The sequence below is a fragment of the Abramis brama genome (assembly GCF_963993115.1).
Source record: "Abramis brama genome assembly, chromosome: 5".
Taxonomy (NCBI): domain Eukaryota; kingdom Metazoa; phylum Chordata; class Actinopteri; order Cypriniformes; family Leuciscidae; genus Abramis; species Abramis brama.
Genome location: NC_139967.1, coordinates 19,308,412 through 19,334,102, shown reverse-complemented (window position 1 = coordinate 19,334,102; position 25,691 = coordinate 19,308,412). Strand labels below are relative to the sequence as shown.

General features: G+C 37.8%; 1 protein-coding gene across 2 annotated transcripts in view; it reads right to left on the bottom strand.

The window, feature by feature from the left end:
* The window catches only part of zzef1 (zinc finger, ZZ-type with EF hand domain 1), a 49,352-nt gene that overhangs the window by 3,549 nt on the left and 20,112 nt on the right, over window positions 1–25,691 (bottom strand). For both annotated transcript variants that reach the window (XM_084115605.1, XM_084115606.1), the window contains exons 25-53: window positions 24,951–25,093; window positions 24,590–24,833; window positions 24,207–24,286; window positions 24,037–24,127; window positions 23,448–23,949; window positions 21,614–21,778; window positions 21,395–21,514; window positions 21,002–21,163; window positions 20,169–20,298; window positions 19,608–19,746; window positions 19,272–19,437; window positions 17,495–17,757; window positions 17,208–17,377; window positions 16,927–17,065; window positions 16,530–16,702; window positions 16,086–16,366; window positions 14,925–15,099; window positions 14,614–14,746; window positions 13,800–14,032; window positions 13,358–13,675; window positions 13,026–13,126; window positions 12,167–12,302; window positions 11,714–12,073; window positions 11,425–11,568; window positions 11,164–11,332; window positions 10,071–10,169; window positions 7,364–7,529; window positions 6,428–6,578; window positions 1,721–1,792 (exon numbers count right to left, since the gene is read on the bottom strand). In XM_084115605.1, coding sequence (XP_083971731.1) covers window positions 1,721–1,792; window positions 6,428–6,578; window positions 7,364–7,529; window positions 10,071–10,169; window positions 11,164–11,332; window positions 11,425–11,568; window positions 11,714–12,073; window positions 12,167–12,302; window positions 13,026–13,126; window positions 13,358–13,675; window positions 13,800–14,032; window positions 14,614–14,746; window positions 14,925–15,099; window positions 16,086–16,366; window positions 16,530–16,702; window positions 16,927–17,065; window positions 17,208–17,377; window positions 17,495–17,757; window positions 19,272–19,437; window positions 19,608–19,746; window positions 20,169–20,298; window positions 21,002–21,163; window positions 21,395–21,514; window positions 21,614–21,778; window positions 23,448–23,949; window positions 24,037–24,127; window positions 24,207–24,286; window positions 24,590–24,833; window positions 24,951–25,093 — 5,225 coding nt within the window. The remainder of the gene's footprint in view (window positions 1–1,720; window positions 1,793–6,427; window positions 6,579–7,363; window positions 7,530–10,070; window positions 10,170–11,163; window positions 11,333–11,424; window positions 11,569–11,713; window positions 12,074–12,166; window positions 12,303–13,025; window positions 13,127–13,357; window positions 13,676–13,799; window positions 14,033–14,613; window positions 14,747–14,924; window positions 15,100–16,085; window positions 16,367–16,529; window positions 16,703–16,926; window positions 17,066–17,207; window positions 17,378–17,494; window positions 17,758–19,271; window positions 19,438–19,607; window positions 19,747–20,168; window positions 20,299–21,001; window positions 21,164–21,394; window positions 21,515–21,613; window positions 21,779–23,447; window positions 23,950–24,036; window positions 24,128–24,206; window positions 24,287–24,589; window positions 24,834–24,950; window positions 25,094–25,691) is intronic.

Sequence of the window (25,691 nt, the reverse complement as noted above, 5' to 3'; positions counted from 1 at the left end):
AGTCCATCATTATTTACAAGGGAAGACCATCTTTTTGCTTATCTAATTTTTAATGATACAGATGTGGTGTTTATGGCATATGTTCTCCAGATATGCTCATGAATGTTCATAAAGCCTGGTCTGAACTAGGAAAAAAGGTTTTTTATTATTTTCATTTTCTAGGAACAGCTTACAAACTTACAGATCTTTAAACTATTGTTATGTAGGAATTTCAATGTAACGTAATCTGAATCACTGATGATTTCCTTCCTACCGGTCCGTTTTAGCTAGTGCTTTTATGATGTCAGCTCCTGATTTTAAAATGAAAAATAAAGTCTTGAAAATAAAAAAAATAATATATATGAAAAATAAATACAGGGTTCCCACACCTTGGTTAACTTCAAATTCAAGGAACTTTCAAGGACTTTCCAGGTCCAATACCCTCAAATTTAAGGACTTAATAGGGGGACACATTTGAAGTGAGAGCAAGGTTACATCGTGTTACCTTGTAAGATACATTGTTACAGTTTTCATGTGTCAAACACAACTATGCAAAAAAGCATTTTTTTGCATTTATTTTTGGCCATATGACAGAGATCTGATATTCTATTTGTCGTATTTCTGTTTTACATAAAACTGAAGAATATTCGGTACATCCTATACTGTATTCTAAAATGATCTGATATTAACTTTTGCATGGATTTTATTGAAAAAAGCTTAGGCTCATGTAACCAGAAGTTTTCTTATATTTGATTATGCTTTTAAAGGAGTAGTTCACTTTAAAATGAAAATTAGCCCATGATGTACTCACCCTCAAGCCATCCAAGGTGTATATGACTTTCTTCTTTCAAACGAATACGGTCGGAGTTATATTAATGAACACCCTGATGCTTACGAGCTTTATAAATGGCAGTGGATTGCAACCATCAGATTGAACCTCAAAAAAGTACATCTATCCATCATAAAATAACTCCACACGGCTCTGGGGGGTTAATGAAGGCCTTCTGAAGCAAAGGGATGAGTTTGTGTAAGAAAAATATTCATATTCAACACACTACAAAGTAAAATTCTAGCTTCTGGCCACTTTTATGATGGATAGATAACACTTTTATCATGGATAGATGCACTTTTATCATGGATAGATGCACTTTTATCATGGATAGATGCACTTTGATGGACTTCAAAACAGAAACGGCCATTCACTGCCATTATAAAGCTTGGACATTTTTTTATATAACTCCGATTGTATTCGTCTGAAAGAAGAAAGTCATATACACCTAAGATGGCTTGAGGGTGAGTAAATCATGGGCTAATTTTCATTTTAAAGTGAACTACTCCTTTAAGTGTTTCTTGCCTCATGGGTTTACATTATCTTAACAAGCAAAGCAATTCAACATTACATTAAATAAAATATTTATTATCACAATTGTTTTATGTTTATTGAACACAATATACAGTCATTGACTGAACATATTTGGGATAGTATGCATAGGCCATGAAGTGTTGGCGAAATAACACATTAGCGGACCGGAGGTAATAATATGGAATTTTTACAGAAAACTTCTTGCACAAAATAAATTCAAACCTGTATCTACTGTATGTATGTTTATTTTTTAAAAACTTTCCAGGGCCTTGACTTTTTTTTTTCCAGATCCACAAACTTTCAAGGATTTCAAGGACCCGTGGAAACCTTGTAAATAAATACAATTTATGAACACCATAGGGACTGTGGTTGTCTTACCTGTGCAGTGCGAATTACCAGCTGTTCATTGGTAGTGAGAGCAAGAAGGTACTCTTGCAGAACGTCCTGCTCCTGATGGACAAATGAAAAGACACATGCCAGCTTCAGTATTCACCCACAACATGAACTAAACACATTTGATATAGAAAACAAGCTGCAAAAAAATCTGAATTTATTCTATAGCACTTGCCAGGAGAGCAATCTGATGAGAGGCCAGTTCAATTCAAGGCCAGTTAGACTATACTGTTATTCACCATAGACTGGCTCAACATGAGCTGTTAATCTGGGGTTTGGAACAGCACCATGCTGTTGATGACATGACTCTGAATCAAACCAGACATCATCTAAATCAGCCCTGCCTCTGCTATCTAATTTCCTGAGGTAGGAGTATTTGCACTCTTCCAGGTATTTCACATTGATCAAAGTCTAAAGCCTATTTCTGTTATGCATAATCTCCAGGGAACTTTTGAGGGTGCATGGTGGAACCCTGGAACCGTAAAGCCCATTCAAACGTTACGTAAGGTATGCATAGCAATACAGTAAAGTAGATTGTTTAAAAAAAGCATTGTGTTGTTAAAAAAAATCCCTTGAAAAGTCAGAGAATATGTTCATGTGAAGGTAAACTTTGTTCAAAGTATGTATAAACAACACAACGAGGTTGAGAAGGCTAATGCATACTCATGCACCAATTGGCACGAATTAGCCATAGATTGTTAAAATGTGCTCATGAACTCCAGAGGGCACGCTAGGCTAGAAATGCCAATGCTAATAATGGAAAATGGGAAACTAAACAAGAACAGCACAAAAGTTATTGTAACTGTCCTTAAAAGATTTTAAAGGGAAGTTTTCATACAGATATCAGTGTTCACTCACTTTGATTTAAGACATTTATAATGTTACACAAGATGTGTACTTCAAATAAATGCTTTTGGATTTTATTTACAGAGAATTTAAAAAAAAAAAAAAATGTATCATGGTTTCCACGAAAATAATAAACAGCACAACTGATATTAATAAGAATGGTTTCTTGAGCACCAAATCAGCATATTAGAATGATTTCTGAAGGATCATGTGACACTGAAGACTGGAATAATGATGCTGAAAATTAAGTTTAGCATCACAGAAATAAATGACGTAAAAAAACAAAGAATTTAAAATAGAAAAAAAAAAAAAAAAAAAAAAAAAAAAAAAATTAAAAAAAATAAATAAAAAATAAATAAATAAAAAAATAAAAAATAAATAAAAAAATAAATAAAAAAATAAAAAAATAAATAAATAAATAAATATAAAAAAAATATATATTTTTACTTTACTTAAACATTACTTAAAGGGTTAGTTCACCCATAAACGCAAATTCTGTCATCATTTACAAACCTGTATGAATTACGTTCTTCTGCTGAACACAAAAGAAGATATTTTGAAGAATATGTACGGAAAATGAAAAAAAAAAAAAAAGGGACCCATCAACTGTTTGGCTACTGATTCTTCAATATATCTTCTTTTGTGTTCAGCAGCAGAAATAAATTCATACAGGTTTGGAACAACTTGAGGGTGAGTAAATGATGACAGAGTTTTCATTTATGGGTTAACTATGCCTTTAATGTAAATAAACTGTTTTTCTACATACAAATATTTAAAAAACTAAGATACATCCATTGCAATATCCTGTTCAGTCTTCTTAACCTTGTCAAACAACATCCTTACTGAGAGCTCAGCTTCGATTACTATAGTTGGAAGAGTTATGAATGGATTGCCGTCAACGCTTTGGGTTAACAGAAGCCGGTCAGATCGCACTTTACTTCTACACCCAAACGAACAGCATCTAGACATCTAAACGCTTCTTGACACAACTCTCTGAAGACTGTGGAGAGGCTGCAGTTTTTGTCATGTCAGAACACATTCGAAACCACTTCCTCTGTGAAGGAGGGTTTTTTTGTCATCCAGCAGAAATGTGTGTTACTACACTACAGGAGAGGAAGACATAGCAAGTCTGAACGTCTTATCGTTTTTTTTTTCTTCTTTCCGTCTCATTTCCGACTCAAATGTTGCAACAGCTGAGTATTCACATGCTGAAACGCTCTTTCAAATACGCGTTGACAATCTCCCATTAGTTCAGTGTTCTGATCCCATTTTCTAGCGTTGCCTAACTGAGAAAAAAAACAATAGATCATTAATGATCATCTGGTTGCTGAGAGGTTTGAAATCTTTATGGTCACTTCTGAGAAGTGCAGCGGTTGTGGTAGAGATTAAGGCTCTTCATAATGAGGCCAAACAGTATTGAGTATCTACTGCCGTAACCACTCAACACTCTCACAAAACACTCACTTCATCCATTTGCCTGTCAGTCCTCAACACTAATGCTCACTTAAACATATCTCATTCAAACACACACACAAACAAACCACTTCATATTCGAGTCCAACTTGGCTGTTAAAGCATTATGGCTCAGTGATGAAAGAGTATTGTCATAAAAACTTTCCTCCCATTCACAGGCTCAAAGAAAGAGAGCCATTCACTCAGACATTACCCAACACGGCTGTTTATATCTATAAATATCATGTACTGCATATGTTCATATGCATCTCTCTGAACTGTCTGTGTGACTATACTGTGTTCTTGAAGACTATTTTGACTTTGAATACAAGGAGGTGTCTTAGTGCCCCCTATTGCCCACTTTTGCCTCTCCCACGCACTTATAAAAATGTTTGGAAGCTGAAGCCACTTTTACATATGTATAATTGTCCTTGCATTAATATATAGCAAAAATATAGGATAAATAATAAGAGGATTTTATTTTTAAGAAATATAGCAAAACACACCAAGTAAAACATTTCCCCAGTTTAAGTTTGTTACGTTCCAAATTCTAAACAAAAGGTGTGTTTAAAACTAAGACAAAGTATGTTGACACTGCTTGTCAAACATTAGTGTAACATAGTTAATGTGATGAACTACACCTGTGGTTACTCTGCTATGAACAGGAGAGAAACTTACTTCATACATTCACTTAAAAATTACCTTGAAAGCAATTGGTAAAAATTCATTGCATTCAAATACTTATTGTTAACCAGTGAAAAGTGCCCAAAATACTCTGTGCATTCACATGAAAAAACTAAAAAGATAGACAACGAAAGACAAATATAGAAGTCTATCTATGTTGCCTTTCACACATTGTTTAAGAGGGCACTGCAACAAATTACCATGAATATGGATGCAATCTGTGATGGATCTTGGACAATTTTGTATTGTTGCACAGATCCATACATACGGATTATCAAGGAGATCCAGTTAAACCTTGAGTTTGAGCTGAGGATCCACCATCGGTAAACAGGACATGTATTACAAACAGCCATAATGCTTTATCGAGTCTTGCAGACTATACCCATGTAAATAAGGCCATTAAGGCTAATGGCAGGCCTGTACGTTTCTGTGTGGGTGTTTCTATTATTTTTGGAGTTTGAGTGTAGCATACAAATGCTGAACTCTGGGACTGAGACACGTACACTCAACAGACAGTTGCGCATGTGGATATGAGAAATGCAGTAAATCATACGGGAAGACTCACTTTAGTGCAGCTCCCCTGACAGACACTCACAGACCCTGGCATGATTCAGACTGAATGAAATCTGACACTAAAAACCGAATGCTCTCCAGTCCAGTTTTTCACTTTTCATCACAGAACTATTTCCTTGTGACAGCAGAAAACAATTACTTGAACGTCACCTGGACGCCTCCCAGAATTCAATAAATATGCTCCATAAAAAGCAACTGTCCGGACAGAGCAATGCCAGGATAAATAACTTAATGGGGTATCAGGAATTTTGGAAGGGGACACATTTGTCACTGTTTTATCATCACTGTCTGAAGGACAGAACAATTCACATCTGTTACACATGCATGACCCCGAACGCATACCAAAATAAATGATGAAATAAAGCTTAAGAAATCAAGGATACAGACAAATGATGCACCTTAAATGAAACTATACAAAAAGATGACTGATGTTATCACCTGATGTCAACTGTTTTCTATTTTAATATACTGTAAAATGTAATTTATTTCTGTGATGGTAAAGTTGAATTTTCAGCATCATTACTCCAGTCTTCAGTGTCACATGATCCTTCAGAAATCATTCTAATATACTGATTTGTTGCTCGAGAAAAATTCCTTATTATTATCAATGTTGAAAACAGTTGTGCTTCTTAATATTTTTTTGGGAAGTTGATACTTTTTTTCTAGGATTCTTTGATGAACAGAAAGTTCAAACAAACAGTATTTATTTGAAATAAAAATAACATTATAAGTGTATTTGCTGTGGCATCAAGCATCAAACTTCTGAACGGTAGTGTAAATAATTTTGTAAAAGCATGCAAATATTTCAAATATCTCATAAAAATGAGGAATAGTGAAATAATAATTTACTCAACTTCAATTTACTTACTCAATTCTGTGCTCTTTTTCTTTATGCTGCTTTTGCCATTCAATGGCTTAATTAATTGGGTTTTGGTGATTTTATTGGTGTTGGACAGACGTGATAGCGAACAGCATACATGAGGGAATTTCATTATTACGTAAACCATTCCTTTCAACAGCTAATCAGCTTTAATCGAAAAGATCTGTAGCTGAGGTGAACGCTTAAGATGGATTGCTTTCTCAAGAATGTTTTTAGAAGAGCTGCTTGAGAGGAAGAGGAAGAAGATGGTCACTCACCATGGCCTTTGCTTCGGCGATGAAAAAGAGCTCTGTGAGAGCGCGGTGGAGAGGAAGGAGGACCGTGATGCTGGTGGGGTCCTGACTCAAACCACTTTCCATAGTAGTGAAGAGCTGCCACAGCGGCCGCAGAAGTGTAAGGTCACAACCCCTGTGTTAACACACACAACAATCTAAACGTGAGGTCATTACACTCTGGATGATCTTAGCTTTATCATTACTCATATTTGAACTATGTGGCAATCTCATTCAACCGATTAATGTTCCCCTTGCAGAGAGCAGGTGGTCATTTGCATGGGCTATTCCTCAAACTCGCTAACTCATCTGACACCACAGGTTAATGTCTATTTCTCTCATACACAGTCTCTCTGCTGATGATGATGATGTAACTGTGTCCAAACACCATGGAAATTATGCAAATCAGCCTGACATGTGACCTTGTTGCCATGGGAACAATGAAGGCAGAAAGCCACTGTCATATGCGTTATGCAAAAGCTGTGTTAATCTGGATGCTCACCAAAACAAAACACACAAAAGAATGAGCCGGAGTAGTATAAACCACTCAAGAAGTGGTTTTGAGAAAAACCACCAATAAGATGATGACAATATTTGTGTGCTTAAAAGTCGGCCCCTTGATTCAATTTTCAAAAGCATTTCTGAACTCATAGATTTTCAGACACAAGAAGAAAAGTTGCAGAGCGAGAGGAAGATAAGCTCACTTGAGGCGTGTTAAACTGGGTCAAGCTGGACGTGCCATCCATAGAGTGCAGAACTGACCTGACAGAACCAGGTTCTGAAAGGAAGTTGCTGCCTCATCTCTCCAGAATATTGGGGCAGCTATAAAGCACTGCAGGATGATGCGGCTGCCTTTTGTTGGTTTTAATAAATGCTGTCAGCTTTTAAAAACCGCTATCAGAAAGGTAAGAAGGGACACACCATTGAGACGGACACTGCAGGAGCCGCAGCAGCAGATGAATAGCTTTCAGCCGCTGGTTTCCTGTTTGCCGACAAGCCACGCCCACCTGCCACTCCCAGATGTCAGACAGCGGGAGGTGAGTGAGGGCCTGCTCATCCGCTAGCATCTGCTTCAGGATCTCAAAACCTGTTCAGATTCAAAAACATACATGTGAACATATTAGTTAAAGGGGTCCTATTATGTTCATCATTGTTTATGAGGTCTGCTACAATATACTTGCATTAATTAATGTTCAAAAAAAATTTTTCTTATAATTTACATTGTTGCAGCATCTGTTTTCACCCAGTGTCTGAACTCTGTTTTAGTTTAGATTTCTTTAAAACCCGCCTTTCGAAAAGCACAGTCTGCTTTGATTGGTCAGCCGGCTCCAGTCTATTATGATTGGTCTACTGCTTAGAGCGCGTGTCGGAAATGCAACGCCCCTTACCATAACCTTCCTGAGGCACTGTAAACACTACTGTAACTAGGGCTGCACGATATATCGTTTTAGCATCGATACCGCGATGTGCGCGATAGTCATATCGCAGGATGTGTGATGTCAAGTAAAGGGATCGTAGTTGATCTGTGATCCGTATAGACCAGGCCCCACGGTTTGAAATGCATGTAATTCTCTGATTAATTCCAAAGTTTAACCATCATAGAGTGAAGGTTTATCATTTACACGTGTTTCGAGTGGAAGACGTGAAAAAGAACTAATTTCGGAACACCCAGTGTTCTGCCTCTATCAGTGTTATTTTACATTTGATTATTCAATTTCTGTACATGAATACTGTTACACTTACATGAAAAACAAAGCACTATTTATTTCATTTGTATCTTTCTTCTATTATATTTATCTAATGCTTGTACTTTGTATTCACTCCCCAACAATATCACACAATGACTGAAGAATTCTAGAATGATTAATTATTTCCAGATACAGCTATTCAAGTCATCTGGCGAAACTGTTTTCGTATCGCAGAAAAACAAAATATCGCAATGTCAGTTTTTTCCAATATCGTGGAGCCATAACTGTAACTATGCTAACTATAACGTCAGTTCAACAACACAATACTCACGCAACTCAATCAGGCCTCACCCCTTTTATTGTGTATGCCTTGGGAAGGAATTATTTAAAAGAGAAATTGTGAGGTGTACGTTCCTGGAAGAAAACTCAAGACTACAATCAAGGCTGTTCAGCAAGTTCAGAAACGGTTCTTAGCCTACTGATATAGGGAATAACTCCCTTTAGAGTGGACTTTGTGCTTTGTAACATTGCAGACCTTTTTTATACTCAAACAGCAACATTACATACTAAAGACATTTGAAAATGTGAAAAAACACCATAGGACCCACTTAACTTGCAAAATGAAAAGAATATAAAAGGAAGAACATAAATCCACATGTGGGGCTGTTTTCTTTCTCTTGTTTACCCTCTTAAGCCTCATCTGTGAAAAAACCAATGAGTTGGCAGACCTCATAAATGAGGCGCTGCTTTCATGGCTGGGGAAACTCATTTGATATTCCATTTTAGAATAATAACGTCAGAAACAGAGCAAAAGGTGCATAAGTCTATTAATTCTTTGATTATAAGTGGACAAGGCTCAGGAGAAGAGTTCAGAGTGACTTGTGTCGTGACTCACTACTGACAGTCATGATCAATCATATGCTCAGAGGTTTACATACTAAGGGCCGTTTTAAATTGTTTACCTAAGCAAACATGCTCTATATGGAGGTGTATGACTGTTGCGCCCACGTTCTAAAACGTCTGTGTGTGAATGGCCTGGGCAACTGGGTTGTGGATGAGAATATATTGGTACCATACCATATTGGTCCAATTTTTGTTTTCATTTATCAATATCAGTAGATATTGGATACTGAAGTGTTCACGCTCATTTTACATATTTTATCATTCTTTAAAACACTAATAATTTAACACCATTAAATGTAATCGTACGGTGTTATTTTAGTATTATTTATATAGTAAGTGACAGTAACATGACATGAAGGCCAAGTATGGTAACCCATACTCAACCCATAGTTTTAGTTTTCTATACTGTACAAAATAAATCTCAAGAAGCCTAAATTAAGAATTTAAATGACTGATTGTAGTTTGCGTTTTATTTTTTCATTTATTTCGACAAATACTCAGATCATTATGGTTTAACAGTCAGTGTTTGTGATATGTCGCGTTTGCGTTTTCTGTTCAGCATTAGAAGTAGCTCACTTGTCACTGCCAAAACCACGAGTTCACCCAACTGACTGCCTTCATTCATTTAAATGTGTTAGTTATGATCGGAGGGTCGGCAGGGCCATTGACTCAGCAGGAAGTTGAGTTTTTGGAGCCGTTAACGCTCTCACACGCTGAGAGACACGTCCGTGCACACCGACCCCCTCTGATTCTTTAACTGCAGTGTAAATGAAGCTTACTACTGAAAATCAGCAAGTGAGACACCAACATTACATCTCTAAAAGACTGTAAGAATTCAAGTCTCAAGTGAAATGCTTAATGAATAAGATGGACATTTTTTTTTTTTTGGCTTATTAGAGGGTGTGTACTTGTAGAGGACAGTAACCAGACAGGGAGATGATGACAGCACAGGTTGAAGAAAAACAGTGACTAGAGAACATTGGCCACAGACATCAAAAGAGACATCAAGAGTTAAGTAAATGACTGCAAAAGCATACCAGTCTGGAAGCGCCCTCGATGGCCACCAGTCACAGTGAACTTGTAGCCCCATTCTGTGTTACTCATATCTGATATAAACCTGAAGTAGAGAGTGTCCCCTAGAGGAGAAAGAGAAAAAAAATATGTTTTCATTTGTCATTGTAACTAAAGTTAAAATGCATGTACATCAGCAGATATACAAATGCAGGAAAACATATGTGAACCCTTTAGACTGACCTGGATTTCTATAAAAAGTGGCCATAAAATTTGTTCTAATCCATCACAACAATTGACAAACACATTTTGCTTAAACCAGGGATTTTTTTTTATAGTGGGGTCCAGGGACCTCAAAGGGCCACAAGGGGTGCCAGGGGACAGTGAAAAATGTGAAAGAAAATTAATGTATATATAAATAAATATTTATTAGATATGTATTAAATACTGAAAGTGTAATACAGTAATTGGTAACACTTTATTTTACAGTGTCATTGTTACATATGTTGCATGTACTTACCATAGTAATAACAGTAAATTATGCATAATTACATAAAACTAACCCTCAACCAAACCCTAATCCTACTATAAGTAAGTACATGTTGTTAATTATTACTCAGTACTTAAATATATAATTACACTGTAACAATGACACCTTAAAATAAAGTGTAACCTAATAATTTAACACACTGCTTTGGAAAAAAAATATTCATGTTTTTTTTTTATGTTTATCTTAATATTCTATATTATTACATTTAATTACATGTAATATTTAATAAAAAAGTAAATATTTTCCAAATGATATTTTAACAATTTGCTTTGGCCTTAGTATAGAGAAAAGTCAGTTATTTGATTTGGAAAGTATTGGATATAATATCTGGTTGGTTTTCTTTTTGGCAGCATAAACTCCACCAAACGTTTCCTATACTTATGGATCAGACCAGCACAAAGGTCAGGAGGAATACTGGACCTCTTTACAGTTTCAGTTTAGCTGACAGCGAACCATCATGTTTGTGTACTACTAAAGTAAATGTAAGTCCAAACCAAGTAAACGTAAGTCTGTTATGATTCATTTATAAACCACTAGCACTCAAACATGCAACTTTCTCAAACTCTCACCAGGAATCTCAAAGTCCGTCCATTTCTGGTGAGAACCACTGAAAGTGTGCAGGTCCTGCAGGAAGTCGCTACTGCTGGCCATCAGGAGCTCGTCACATCCTTCCTCTGTGTGACAGCGTGAGTCAAACTTCACAGACAGGAAGATCGCTCCAGGGATGTGCACCTTATCCTGAAACAATGCAAAGGATGACACTGAGTGGACCAGAAAGACTCAATCATGATCAAGGGATTTTGAGTAAAAAAAGAAAATGGAATTCATACCTCAAAGTTGGTATTGTTGTCATAGGGGTGCTTGGACTCACGGACCTGCACGGCCATCCCAGGCTCCTCCATAAACTGACATGCAGTCAGTGACAGATTACCCAGCATGCTCTGGCTGCAGCCCCTCAGTACCTTCTGCAAGATCTGAGATGCAATATGTGAGGAAGAAATTTATGCTAGTAATAATGGTAGTTTCATTGAAAGAAACAAATACTTCCTGCCTTGTAAATTTTCTCAGCTCACTCACAGGTTTGGCATTTTAGATCCTGACTACAAATCCCCTTCTCACCTTCTCCCACATTGGTCTCTCCTCTAGTTGCATGAGCATGTCCAGTATGTAGGCCATGTGAGAAGCTCCACTCAGCTCAAGGTCTTCCTCTCTGATGGGTGTGTCAGAAGGCCAGTTGGACAGCAGTGTCGCCAACACATGACGCGCGTACAGGATAGCAATGGCCTCGTTCACCTTGAAAAGGTACTGTCGCACTGCCTTGTTACTGCGGGCGTCCAGCTCTTTATGCAACAGAGCTGAGCTTTTGGTGCGCCGCTGTTTGGCGTAACTCAGCTGCAGGTCGCTCTCGCTGTTGGTGATAAGTTTCTGTGTGATGACGTTCGTTTCTTCTGTGGCTCGTTCACACCGGGTAGGTTTAGACTAAGGTCAAAGAAAGTAGAGTGAATTAACTTAATTTACCCAAGATCACAAAATATACTCAAATATAAGTTTAATCTTAAAAATGAGTCTTACCACACAGGGCACAATGATAATATCAGTATCTACAGCCTTGGTGCTTCTTTCCTCCGAACGAGGTCTTTTAGATGGTTGCCACTTCTGTGCCAGCGTACGAATAGTCTCATCGGTTTTTATAGCATCACCGTCAAACCTTTGAGATGATATTTTAGAAAAAAGGATTATTTGAGAGAAAGTCTTTGAATTTATTTAATGCAACTGAGTTACACACAATATTTATTTACAATTCTGCTAATAAGTTTGCACACCTCTCATAAAATCTGCAAGAACTTTAGCACTGTGTAGATATTAAGGATCGATAAAAATGGATGATGCTATTTTAAATATTTTCAAAATTATTTGTTTTATAATAAACCACTCACTGAGAGATTACAGATCAAGAAGTCACTGATGCACAGATTTGTGTAATTTCAGTCAAACTATGGGCCAGATTTACTAACAGCGTGCGCCAGCGAAAACCTTTTTTTGCCGTTAATAAACTACTGTCAGGGTTTACTAAAGACGTGCAGTGAAAAATTAGCGCTGAAAAGGCGTGAACAGATATTTTTATGGCTGACCTTTTTGCATATGCAGTTGTAGAAGCTTTACTTTCAGATGCAAAATTTATGGGAGGAGAGTATTTAAATGAATCATGCAAAGTGATCACGAGCAGAACTTTACACTCCCATTGGCACTTTTTTGGAATTGCGCTCACGCTAATTTGCCCTGTTTAGTAAATCTGACCCTATGTCTCTTATTTTTTCATATATTATTTCTGATTCTGCAAGGGGTATGCACATTTTTTAGCTCATTCATTAGCCTATAAAATTTAAAACATGACTATATAACAGAAATGCTAATCCAAAGTGTAACTCACCTTTTCTGCACCTCAAGGAAGAAAGAGTCTGTCCTCTTCATCTGGAGCTCATACATGGCTCTCAAGATGTGCAGTGGGGCATTGAGAGCATCATGGGTAATCTAAGATCAAGACAAATATCAGAGCTAATTACTCCTCTACATACTAATTTCTACATTCTAGTACTGTGAATTATCCACCCCCTTTCCTTCTCCAATTCAGCTGGTGAGAAGCAATTACAACACTCAATCAATCTGATGATTCAAGATCAAACTGCTGGAAAAGATATGAGAAGAACAGAAGGAGGTGAAAAGGGCTCACGTCTAACAGAGGATGAGTGTCTGAAGCCTAACCTGGAAACAGATCTTTGTCTCTTCATCCAGTCCTTCCAGTGGATCTGGTCTGTTAGGATCAGCATCATCAGCGCAGCAGCTGGAGTGATCAGAGTCGTGCTCCTTCTCTCTCTCCTTCTCTCCATCTGTCTCCGTGTCTCCGTCCTCTGCCATGGAGTGGATCTCTCGCTTGGAGGAATAAAGCATGATGGAGAGGATCTCTAGGTCTCGCAAAAGCCACATCTTGCTGAAGCCTGTGCCTTTGCTGCACTTACGGACCAGGAGCTGCATCAGGCCGGAGCCTTGGATGGCCTCCTGGGCTTGATCCACACCGTGCTTCTGCAAAAGAGGAAAACATGACCACTCATGACTTGTTGTGTATTTATATAATGACCCCAAAATGTATTTGGAAACTAAAGTATATATAATGTGAACACACAGAGTTTAGGTGTCTGGTGAATACCTTCAGAGTGTTATAGAGTCCTTTAAGAGCGAGAGAGAGCACCCAGGTGGCCTCCACAGCATCTTGGGCGCTGCTGTCCACCTCGACCTGCAGCAGGTGACTCACAATAGAGGTGAAGTTCTTCAGGTAGCAGCTCAGGTGGGCGGAGGTCAGGGACACAGCCTGTTCCTCATGAGACTCCACATCATTCCTGCTGCTGCTCTCATGCGCCTGGACTAACTGGTAGTCTTTCACTGAGAGGAAATACAGTAGACACAGAGAGTCGCATTAACACCATTTCTTACTATTACTTACCATTTTGAGTGACCATGGGTGTTTCTGAAATGTCCTCTACGCAGCCATTAACTGAGGTTAAGAAGTCCTAGTTGAATGTTTATTGAACATCCTGTCTACTGAGATGTCATCATCGACTTGAATTCTGAAGATAGTAGCGAATCTGTAAGATGCTGCCCATTGTGCTACCCACAACATACTTTCAGTGGTCGAAATTTGAAAGCCAGTTCAATCAAAACAAACATTTTGTTTTTCAGCATATGGTTGTTTTACAATGGAGAAATACACATTGCAGTCATCAAATATTTGCTCTGTTGTATTTAAAGCCTTAGAAGAGGTACCTTCATACAAAACGTCTGTTAAACAAGGGAGTAAAGCAGACACACCCTTTGTAAATGAAGGTGGGTTTGAATATCATTGGCAGTCATGTGATTTTAGACTGTGCTGAAAGACTCGTGCATATCTGGTATTTTTACAGCTCAGAAAATTTGAGAGATGAGTGTGATAAGTGTGAAGAACCCACTGACAGCTCTACTCGCACCTGTTCTTCTCTTACGAGTCTTGACGTCCACCACAGCAGCTCTGTTCTTCTCAGTGAAGTGTTTGAGCAGAATCATGTTGTGCCGTTCGTTGGCATTATCGATGAACACAGCCTGAGTCCCCATGCACAGAACCTAATATCAAGAGATACATTTATTATGAGCAGCTTTTTTTAAATGTTATAAGGGCCTTTGCATCTTCAAATAAGTGTGATTGTAACAGCACAATGTTATATAATTCTACATTTAACTTAATACAGGCCTATATTAAGTGTGTTAGCGTGCACGTATGACATATGACGTTCGTTCATACCTCAGGGAATCCCACGAGCACCAGCAAAGTGAAGAGGTTGGTTCTCTTAAGTTGCTGTGGTAACTGCTGGATGCAGTGATCAGTGAAAGCTGCCACAACAGCACACCACTGTGAAGAAACATTCAGGTTCCGCAAGATTTCCGCCACTGAACATGCCCAATCCAGACCGATACGACTGTTGTCATGTAAAGACAGGTGATGGACACAGACACAAGTGAAAAGTGTTATATAAAACATTTTGTTAAAAATTCTATAAAAATATATAAAAATACAATAACTTCCAACAAAGCTAAAGTAAAAAAAAAGGTAAAGGTCAGCAAAATGTTTCATTATCTCTTTTGGGGTCAGTAAGATTTAAAAAATGTTTTTTTTTATTTTTTAGAAAGAGGTCTCTTGTTCACCAAGGCTGCATTTACTTGACCAAAAATAAAGGAAAAACAAATAACCATTTTGTATTTATAATTATTTTAAAACGTCATTTATTCCTGTGACGGCAAAGCTGAATTTTCAGCATCATTACTCCAGTCTTCAGTGTCACATTATCCTTCAGAAATCAAGCTAATAGACTGATTTGCTGCTCCAGAAACATTTCTTAGTATTACCAAAATTGAAAAACAGTTGTACTGCATAATATTTTTGTGGAAAACATGATGCAATGTTTTAGGATTCTTTGACAAACTGAAAGTTCAAAAACAAAATTTATTTGAAATAGAAAACTTCTGTTAACATTATAAATGTCTGGTAAATTTAATACAATAAAGTATAAATAAAATAAATAAATAAAAATAAAAATAAAAAATAATAATAATATAATATAATATAATATAATATAATATAATATAATATAATATAATATAATATAATATATATATATATATATATATATATATATATATTCTACTGACCCCAAACTGACACTGTACATCAAAATGATTATTTAAGTGGCTTTCCAATGGAAGCATTATTTATAACATACAATGTAAGTATCATAAATACATTAATATGGTGTTAAATGCATTTTAATATAGGTCAAAATGCACATAGCACAATATTTATACAATATTGAACAGTAAAATGTGTTCAGCTCTGTCTCCCTATTCAGGTTGAAGACCTCTCATACACATTATCTTCAGCCATATGTTACATATTACATCACACTACCTGTCCAGACACACTGCTCCCAGACTGAAGAGCAGTTGAGTGGTCTTCCAACCAGGAACATCAAGTGCTGCTCCATCTCCGAGGGTAAGGAGCTCAAATTTATCTGTCAGTGCCTCGGACACAGCTGCATCAGCCTCAGCAGGAGCAATCCTTAACAGAAGCTGTCCCAGAAGACCTAGTGTCAGGTGGTACGTTTCATTGAGACAGCCGGCATTCGAGATGACCACTCTGAACAGCAGTGGCAGGATGGGACTCAAGCTGGACAAAGATACTGGGCTGCCCTATAGAGGATTACATTTGAATATTAGCATATTTTGTAGAATAGAAATGTGAAAAACAAAAGAGGCATTTAAAATGGTTACAAATCATACATTTTCCAAAGTAATCTCTGCCAACAAACCAAAAGCCAACAATTACAAATTAAACTGGAATCTTTGTTGTTACCGGTTTGGTTGCAGGCAACATGGCTGCCAACAATCCCAGAATTCTCTCTCTGGAGCATTCAGCAAACACGTGTTCCTGTAGCGGCCCCCGGGCTGTCTTTTCCTCCTGGTCTTTATATGCGTCCAAATGTTCTGAGGTAGGAGATGTGATAGTATCTCCACTTGACTCTGAAACTGAGACAAAAAAATAAAATGATATACCCTAAATTAGCTACCTATAATGCTGTCACAACATCTTTGTTCCGTTGTCTTTGACTGAATCCTACAAGACATTCAAATGCAACAAATTTACACCTAAAGCAGAAATCAAACATTGATTAAATAAAGATATTATACTGTAGACTAGAGCTCTTGATTATTGAAGAGTACTCAGAGAAAACGAAACCCCACAGGCTCACCTCTGACTCCAGGGGACAGTGTGTCCTCACTAGACACAGAGGGTGTCTGACTTGCACTGGACGAGTCTGACGTATCTTCAGAGACTAGCTTCCTCCTCCTCGCATCACCTTCTGCATTAGCCTCCTGCTTTTGGAGTTTCTTGTCAAGAGGAAAAAAAACAATATCATGAGGACAGATTGTACTTTTTTATAAGTTAAAGAGTATGTTTTTTTTTATCACAGATTTAAAAAAATAAAAAAAGGCAAAGAGCTTCAGTAATGTAGTGTGTGCAGTGACTGACTCTGTCTCTAGGTAGCAAAGGGGAGCAGATAGCTGTAGTGCTGCTAGGCAGTGAGGAGGTGTCTGTGCTGCTGATGTCCTGAGAGGAGCCAGCCGTCGCAGGACACAGTTCGCTCTCTGTGGCCGATTCATTCGAAGAAAGCAGGGACAGCAGGGCAGAGGCTCGTAAACCTACAGGAAACAACAGCAACTCTAACTATACATACAAACCACTTCAGGCTTCCATTTGTAGTTAACACACATAATATAATTCCTATCAGATCCTGAACATTCAAATATACTGATTACCTTTCCCAGTCTGTCCCTTCAGCAGGCACTCATTGATGATGTCAGAGCAGTGGGTCTGCAGAGCGCTGGCATAACCGAGGGTGACATCATCCAGAGGCTCTCCGTCCTGCACTCTCTCACTGACCAGCTCAGAGGTGAACAGGGCGAGCGTGGCAAAAAGAAGCCAGGAGTAGTTATGTATGTAGGGCTGGATGAGTCTGTGGCGGTCACTGATGCGGATGGTGACCATAGGGTACACTGTGATACGGTGGGTGGGCAGATGGCTGGAGAGAGGGGAAAAAATAAATAATAAATAAATAAATATAATATAATATAATATAAGTTTATATACAGTGTGTGTGTGTATATATTATATATATTGTTGTTTATTTTGAAAAATTGTTTGGGAATGGTTTGTACTTTTATGACCATTGTTTAGTTGCTGTCTCAGACTATAAACAGCCCATACATGCTAGTGGTTGTCTTCACGATTGTGCGGCACGTGTATTTAAGGGTGTGCGATATTGAAAAAATCGTGATATTTTCTGGGATAATTAAACGGTATAATAAACGGTAATTCAACTATATTTTGCTGAGTGTGTTATTGTGCTGGTACTTTGGCAGGTTGAAGATTGTCGTGGACATCTGACTCCTAAATTTTTGATATTCTGCATATTCTGTGTGTAGTGGTTAGTTCGCAGCAGTGACAGAAATTAAATTTACCATTAAGTTTAAATTGATTTTTACCATTTATGGGCATTTTTGTTTTTATAAAAGCATTTTTTCTTACCTAATTAAATGTAGCCTACGCATCATCTTTTGTGTCAAATTCTTGATCAAATTTAATCAATAAATTAAATTAGAATAATAAGACACTATGGGGTTGTTACCAATCAAATGAAATCAGTATCAACCAAATCCGTCTTTGCAATGGAGAGATTGAAATCATCATGGGGGGGCTTGAAATCAGCACAGATATAATATTATTATTATTCAACAGATTTGTTCAAATGGCCAATTATATCAGGATTGAGCATTTGACTTTCTTATTGAGGGAGTCATTGAATCATTCATTCAACCAATTCATTCAAGAGGACTGATTCATTCAGTAACAAAACACTGCAGTGTGTTGCTCAGATGCAAAACAGATCCGCTGTGGCTTTGTTTAGAACTATTTTTGTTGGTGAAATGGAGCATAAACAGGCAATATTGTGTTTAAAATGCAAGTTACTTCTTGTTTATTAAACTGTTGTATAAAATAAATATCACATTTGCAATCGTGCTGATTTAAAAAAAAAAACACACAAAAAAGTCACTCTTTGTGTGATTGCTTAACTATATCATAGGATATAAAAATAGCCTAAAAGACAAATATTCTTTTATATTAATAAAAGTAAATGATTACACTTTATTTTAAGGTGTCATTGTTGCAGTTTAATTACATATTTAAGTACGGAGTAATATTAAGCAACTGCACTATAGACTTAGGGTAGGATTAGGATTTGGTTGAGGGTTAGTTGCATGTAATTATGCATAATTTACTGTTATTACTATGGTAAGTACATGTAACATTATGTAACAAGGAATCTACTAAATAAAGTGTTATCAAGTAAATCTTGCAGTGAAAGCATTCAAGATCTAAATGCGCATGTGCAGAAGTCCTAAACTTAAAAGGCTACATCACGCAGTGTATGCGTGGACTCTCTAGGATTGTTTTTACGAAGTAAGGGACATATTCGATAATGTCAGATACCACATCGTTAAAACAGATGATATTGCACACCCCTGCGTGTATTACCTGTCTGGGTATTTTTTGGCATTGTAACAGCCAAAGCACAGATCAAAGTCCTCACAGACATTACAGTTAATCCTGCTGCCCACAATAAGGCCCTGGCAGTGGTCACAGGCATACTCCATGTTGACCATCTCATGGTCATCCTCATGGCCTTCTGGTTTAGCACCACCTGAACAAGAAGAGCAGAACCGTTCAACACACGCACTCCAGAAAAATGTGCTGCTGCTGCTGCAATAGATTCATTGCATAGAGTCTAACTTTATGTTATTGTAATAAATAAGTGGAAATAATGCTTCATGACAATGTTGCTTTCCCTTCATCACAGCGTAAGTGACTCACTGAGGAAGCAGGTCTTGCACAGGTCCATGTCTGTGCACTGCAGGCACCGGTAGCGATGCCACGGTGCGATCCGCTCGCAGCCGTCACACGAAATCTCCACATTTAGCAGGTCGCAGTAGCGTGCAATGAACATGTGCATCTGCAAAGGTCAAAGGTCTTGTTTATTGGGTAGGTTGCATATGGAAGTGTGTGAAATCTGTGCTTTTGCAGAGAACAAACACTGATCACAGATGATCACAGATTTAAACTTAAAAACTTTAATATTTGCTCTGCCTGAAGTGAATGTATATCTTATGATCAGGCATTACTGTGGATGCTGACATTTACTTGTGTTTGCAGAGATTAACCATTGGTTTGCAGGAATACATTCAATAAAGATGACAAGCATGAATAATAATGCAATACCTCCACCCAAAAGTTACTTTTTGTGTTAAGTTAGCGGCCTTATTTAATTGTCTCCATTATTTAATTTTTTTTTTTAATTAATATGAACTTTGATGGTCTTTTGTGATCTACAGTTTTACTGTACAGGAAAACATTTCTTTGATGTGATATCTGTACCTTTCTCTTGTCCTCCACTGAGGCCTGGCTGATCTTGTCAAACCATTTCTCAAACATGCCGTCCATACACTCATCCATCCATTCACAGTTCCTCTCGTAGTCAGCGATCTCATCCTCCTCCGTCCACTGACTACACCACCATGTCACATGAAGAAAAGGACAGATGAGAAGCCAAATAAAACATTTGATACATTTTAAACCTAGTTTGTGAGATCAGGATTAAGTGTAGATTACGCCCTATTAACAGTTTCAATAGTGCAAAACAACTAACAACAACAAAGCTCACGAAAGTACTCAAGACATGTTCAACAACTACACGTTAGAAGTCAACAGATGATTGATTTGGACATCCACTGTCTGTCTGTCTCCCTCCTTTTATGCTGAAGTCTTTTAACAATTGAAGTCCGCGTGGCTGCGGTCATTTGTCATAAATTGAATCTGGTGTTTTATTAGAAAAGACCTTTCCTTCAATTCTATTGGGACATTGTCAAAGTCAACATGAGCAATGAGCATCATAAATTAATATGGTCATAACAATACACTATTTCAATAATGCACATGATTCATGTGTCTTTTTTAATAAAATCCCAATTTAATAATCAAGTTTACTCTAGATCAGTGGTTCTCAACCAGGGGGCCACAGGATGACTTCAAATGATTAAATTATATTTAAAAAACAAACCTAATTTAAACACTAAAAACCAAATAGATCAAGATGTTTTTATTTAAGAATACACTGAATCAGAATCTTCTGGAATCACAAAAAAAGGTTGAATTCAAGTCAAAAAAGGCTGAGAACGACTGCTCTAGATCTGTCCTGAGCCAGCTCATACCTGATGGCAATGTCATGTACACTGATGTTTTCCTGTGACATGGTGAGCAGAAGATCAGGCAGCTTGATGTCCTGAAACAGCGACAAATCTTCAGCCTCCCAACTCATATCCAGCAAATGCAACAGACATGTCTGCACACATGACAGGGCAGGCAGCAGGACCCTGAGGACATAAAGAAGACATAACGGGTATAAAACATAGAAAGGACATAAAAAAAAGAATATGTTGTATATAAGGACTACAGCAGTTGTCCCGATTTATCAAGCATGTATTTGTAGTCCTTATGTGGCAACTTTATTTTTAGCAACTTCTAAAGCACACAAGGGTTTCATGTTCAGGGTATGACTATGTAATTTATAGAACAAATGTTTAAAAACGGGAGAGAGAACCCACTTTTCGTTCAGTGCGTTGAAGCCCTGCACGGCCGCTACTAGCATGAGAACCAGCTGATGATGCGAATGCCTGACCAGCTCCCTCATCTCCTGCCCGCTGCCCGCCAACTGAGAAAAGTAACTGAGAAAGAAAGATAGAGTTAAAATAATGATTAGGATAGTACTAGTAGATATTATTAGTACCATAAGAAATGACAGCCCATTTTGTTGGATAACATACTTGGTGAAATCTTTCTGACAGGCCAAGAGTTCCTGGAGAAACAAAATACAGGGTGCCTGGAAGAGGTGCGGTTTCCCCAGGGTGAGTATACACTTCTGCACAAGCTCCAGCACCTCACACACACTCAGAGCCTGCGCTTTCTTCAGAGCCAGAGTTTGAAGAACACTGAACACACACACACACAAGAACACTTCATTACTACTGATCAGAGACATGTCACCACATACGCACACATTGAAAATCTGGAAATAAACAAAGTTTTAGGATTTTGACCAGAGGTTTGGGCTCAGTGAGACTATTAAAGAAATAAAGCAGGACAATGCCTCCCACATGTTTCTTGAGTAGCAAATCAACATATTGGAATAATTCTGAAGGATCATGTGACTGAAGACTGGAGTAATGATGCTGAAAATTCAGCTTTGCCGTTATCACAGGAATGAATTACATTTTAAAATATATTAAACTAGAAAACAAATAAATACAGCCTTGATGTGAATAAGAGACTTCTTCTAAAAACCTTACAATTACATATACCCAATTTGTAACACTTTATAACAAGTATACAGTAATAAAGTACTTTGCGAATGATTAGTTTACAGTTAATTTATCGTTAATATATTGTAGCCCCTACATTGTTAATATATTAATAGGCTATATACAAATAGTGAGTTCTTCATTTATTGTCACTGTAATTAACACAATTATTATTGTTTAATTGGCCCTTAGGTAAAGAGTTAAATAATTAATTTTATGCTTTGTGCTATGCTAATTGTAAATAGCTCTCACTTAAGATTAGGTCACAGAAAATGGGAAATTTCGTTAAGTGCTTTAAACCAACCTTTATTAAACATTAATTGCATTAGTATTAAGTGTTAAATAAATAAATGTTTCCGTTTTCTGTGACCTAATCTAAAGTGAGAACTATTTACTCCTAAAAACCAATGAACAATTCCTTTACTACAAGCTTATTTACAATAATAATTATGTTAATTACAGTGACAATGAATGAAGAACTCACTATTTAAATATATCCTATTAATATATTAACAAATGTAGAAACTACAAGTAGTAAGCAAAAGTAAGTGACGTGAATGATGGTAACCCATACTTAGAATTTGTCCTATACAAGTTAGTGCACACACATTAGGAGTAGGAGTAACTGCAAACCGTGGACACACACACCCGGAGCAGTGGGCAGCCATTCACCTCGGCACCCGGGAAGCGATTGCTCACGGGCACCTCAGCCATTTTCTGCCAGTATCGAGTATCGAACCCGCAACCTTCGGGTTACCAGTCTGCTCCCAATATATTAACTATGACTTAATTATAAACTAATACTTTGTTAATGATTTGTAAGTACTTTATTACTGTATATTTATTAAAAAGTGTTAGCAACATTTGTAATAATATTTTAATTACATAAAAAAAATGCACAACAAAAAGAAGCATTTCTCAGAAGTACAGTATGCTACCATAATTCAACAGATTTTAATGCATAGATAACGGTTCAAATATACATGATATTTCAAGCAACTAATAGCTGTAATTTCAGTAAAACTTAGGAAACAAGTTGTAAGGGCTACTTGTAAGATCATTAACACGGTCACATTTGGAGCTCGGGTCACTATTCAGTTTTACTGTGTGGAAAAAAACAGGACATTCAGCACAGCATCTACTAGTATATACTCTACTAGCATCTACTAGTGTAACAGTATGTCAGATAACCATACGGGTTAACATGACATGTGTGTAAGTTTATGCATCAAAATCTGTTGAATAATGGCATCATACTTCTAGCTATTCACATCATGAGGTGAAAATACTCAGTTCATACCTGCTCTCATTAATGACCATGTCCTTCAAAAAGCTGAGGATGTGTTTGAGGATCGGGAAGCGCTCTTTGACAGGTGGTGCTGTGCGAGGCTCCTCCATAGATCGTAAGGACAAGAGCCTCAAGCGTCCCCGACTGAAAGGTACTTTACGTGGGAAGACTAACGGGGACAGAGGGTCTCCTGTTTGAGACTGAAGACTTTCTGAGGAGCCCGTGGCACCCTGAGAACTGATGCTGCTGGAAGGACCAGCATCCACTGATGCAGAGAATGCCTGTTCCTGTGTCCGCTCACTCTGACCTGGCCCTGCTGCTTCTGCTCCCTCAGGGGTCTGGGATATGGAGGGACTGGGCTGGAAGTCTCCCTCTGTGGTCGAAATAGATCGGAGAAGAGGAACAGCACAGGCGCCATCTTCAGGTCTGGAAGACTCTTGTTCCGGAGGTGCAGAGATTCCTCCGCTCGGGCTGAATTGAAAGAGGAACAAACTTCTACTGATGCAAATTTCAGCTGTTAAGAGAGTGAAAAAAGGGAAAGTGAGAATGCAGCCTCATTATTTATGTGTATCAAAGGTGCATTTACAGCATCAATATTTACCAAGTGACTCCATCGTAACCTCATTCTGACTTCGATCTTTTTCCTCTACACCATTCATTTTCCCCATAAGGTAGCGTTGTTTCATCTCCAACTACCAAAACAGTTTAAATGAGAGAGTAAATAAAAATAAATGTGGTATTTTAATACCAATAATCATAAGCCATACTAACCATCCATGTTCTGATGCCATCTGCGAGGGTGTAAACCTGCATAATGTCCTCGCTGAGAACGCTCTGACCGTTTTTAGCAACTAATGAAGGGAAGATGAGAAAGAAAAGGAAATATGGTCAAAAGGACATTTACATGTGTGACCACTGAATTGTCCTGTTCATACAAACATCTTACAGAAGCAGACTAAATACTGCCTGTCCCAAGGGGTCAAGGTTTTGATGAGCTAGCATTACCCTGATGAATGAAGATGGTGTGAAATGTGAAAGTCTATACTTGTGTACTTGTGTTTCACCAAGTAATGATTTAGAGTGTCAGCAACATTTCTCTGTAGTTGTTTGCTCTCTTAAACCTGTTTAAAACTCTTAAAAATGTCTTTACTTACCAAAGCTCCTAAGACTGTGGTGAAGTGCTGGTGTGTGATACACCATGGCCGCCCAGGTGGCGTTCACTGCCTGGTCCACTTTTGAGCCCGCAGCAATCTCGTTCCTGAATGGCTGCTTCTTGCAGGTCATCAAAAGAGCCCTCATGATCTCCGTCCTACCATCAGAAGAATCCTGCAAAGGATCCCAGCGAGCAAACTCCTTCAGGAATTCCACCAATTCATCTCCACAAGGAGCTGGCTCTTCCTGTCGAACAAAATTGCACAAGACGCACAAATGTAATTAGACTTTTTTTCAGACTGAAACACACACAGACAGACAGACACACACACACACATACAGTAATATTCCTAGTACCCTCACCTGGTCGGTGTCTGGGCTGGCCTGAGCTAACGTTTTTTCTGCGGGAAGCCCACTCAATCCTTGTCTGAACACAGGCTTCCATAGAGGACAGGACAGGACATGGTTCATCAAGCCTGCAGGTAACTCCTTCACACCACGGATTTCTTCAAGAGGAAGGTAGACATGACACAAAACCAACACCATAAGTCAGTGTGTTTTCACACTTCCTCAACTATATGCAATTTATATTGTGACAGTTTAAAAGGTTAGTTCACCCAAAAAGGAAAACATTTTCATCATTTACTCACCTTCATGACGTTCCAAACCTGTAAGACTTTCGCTAATTTTCAGAACACAAATGAAGATATTTTTAATGAAATCTGAGAGATTTCTGTCCCTCCATTGACAGTCTACGAAAATACCAATTTGATGCTTCAAAAAGTTCATAAAGAGATTACAAAAGATTACAGACTAAACCGCTCAATTCATATGGATTAGTTTTAGGAAGAGACTCGATCGCTTTAAATGATGAACACATTTAATTTAGGCTTTTATTCACATATAAACAGAACACTGATCAGCGAACATTAACAGAAGCTCAACCAAACCTGCTTTGACACGCAAGAACAAACCTCATTGGTTCTTGCGGAAGCTTAAATGTGCCGCATAACACACAAGAATGAACCTCATTGGTTCTCGTTCTCGCACGTCAAGAGAACATGCTTGAGCTTCCCTTTACCATAAGTGATGTTTGAGCTGATG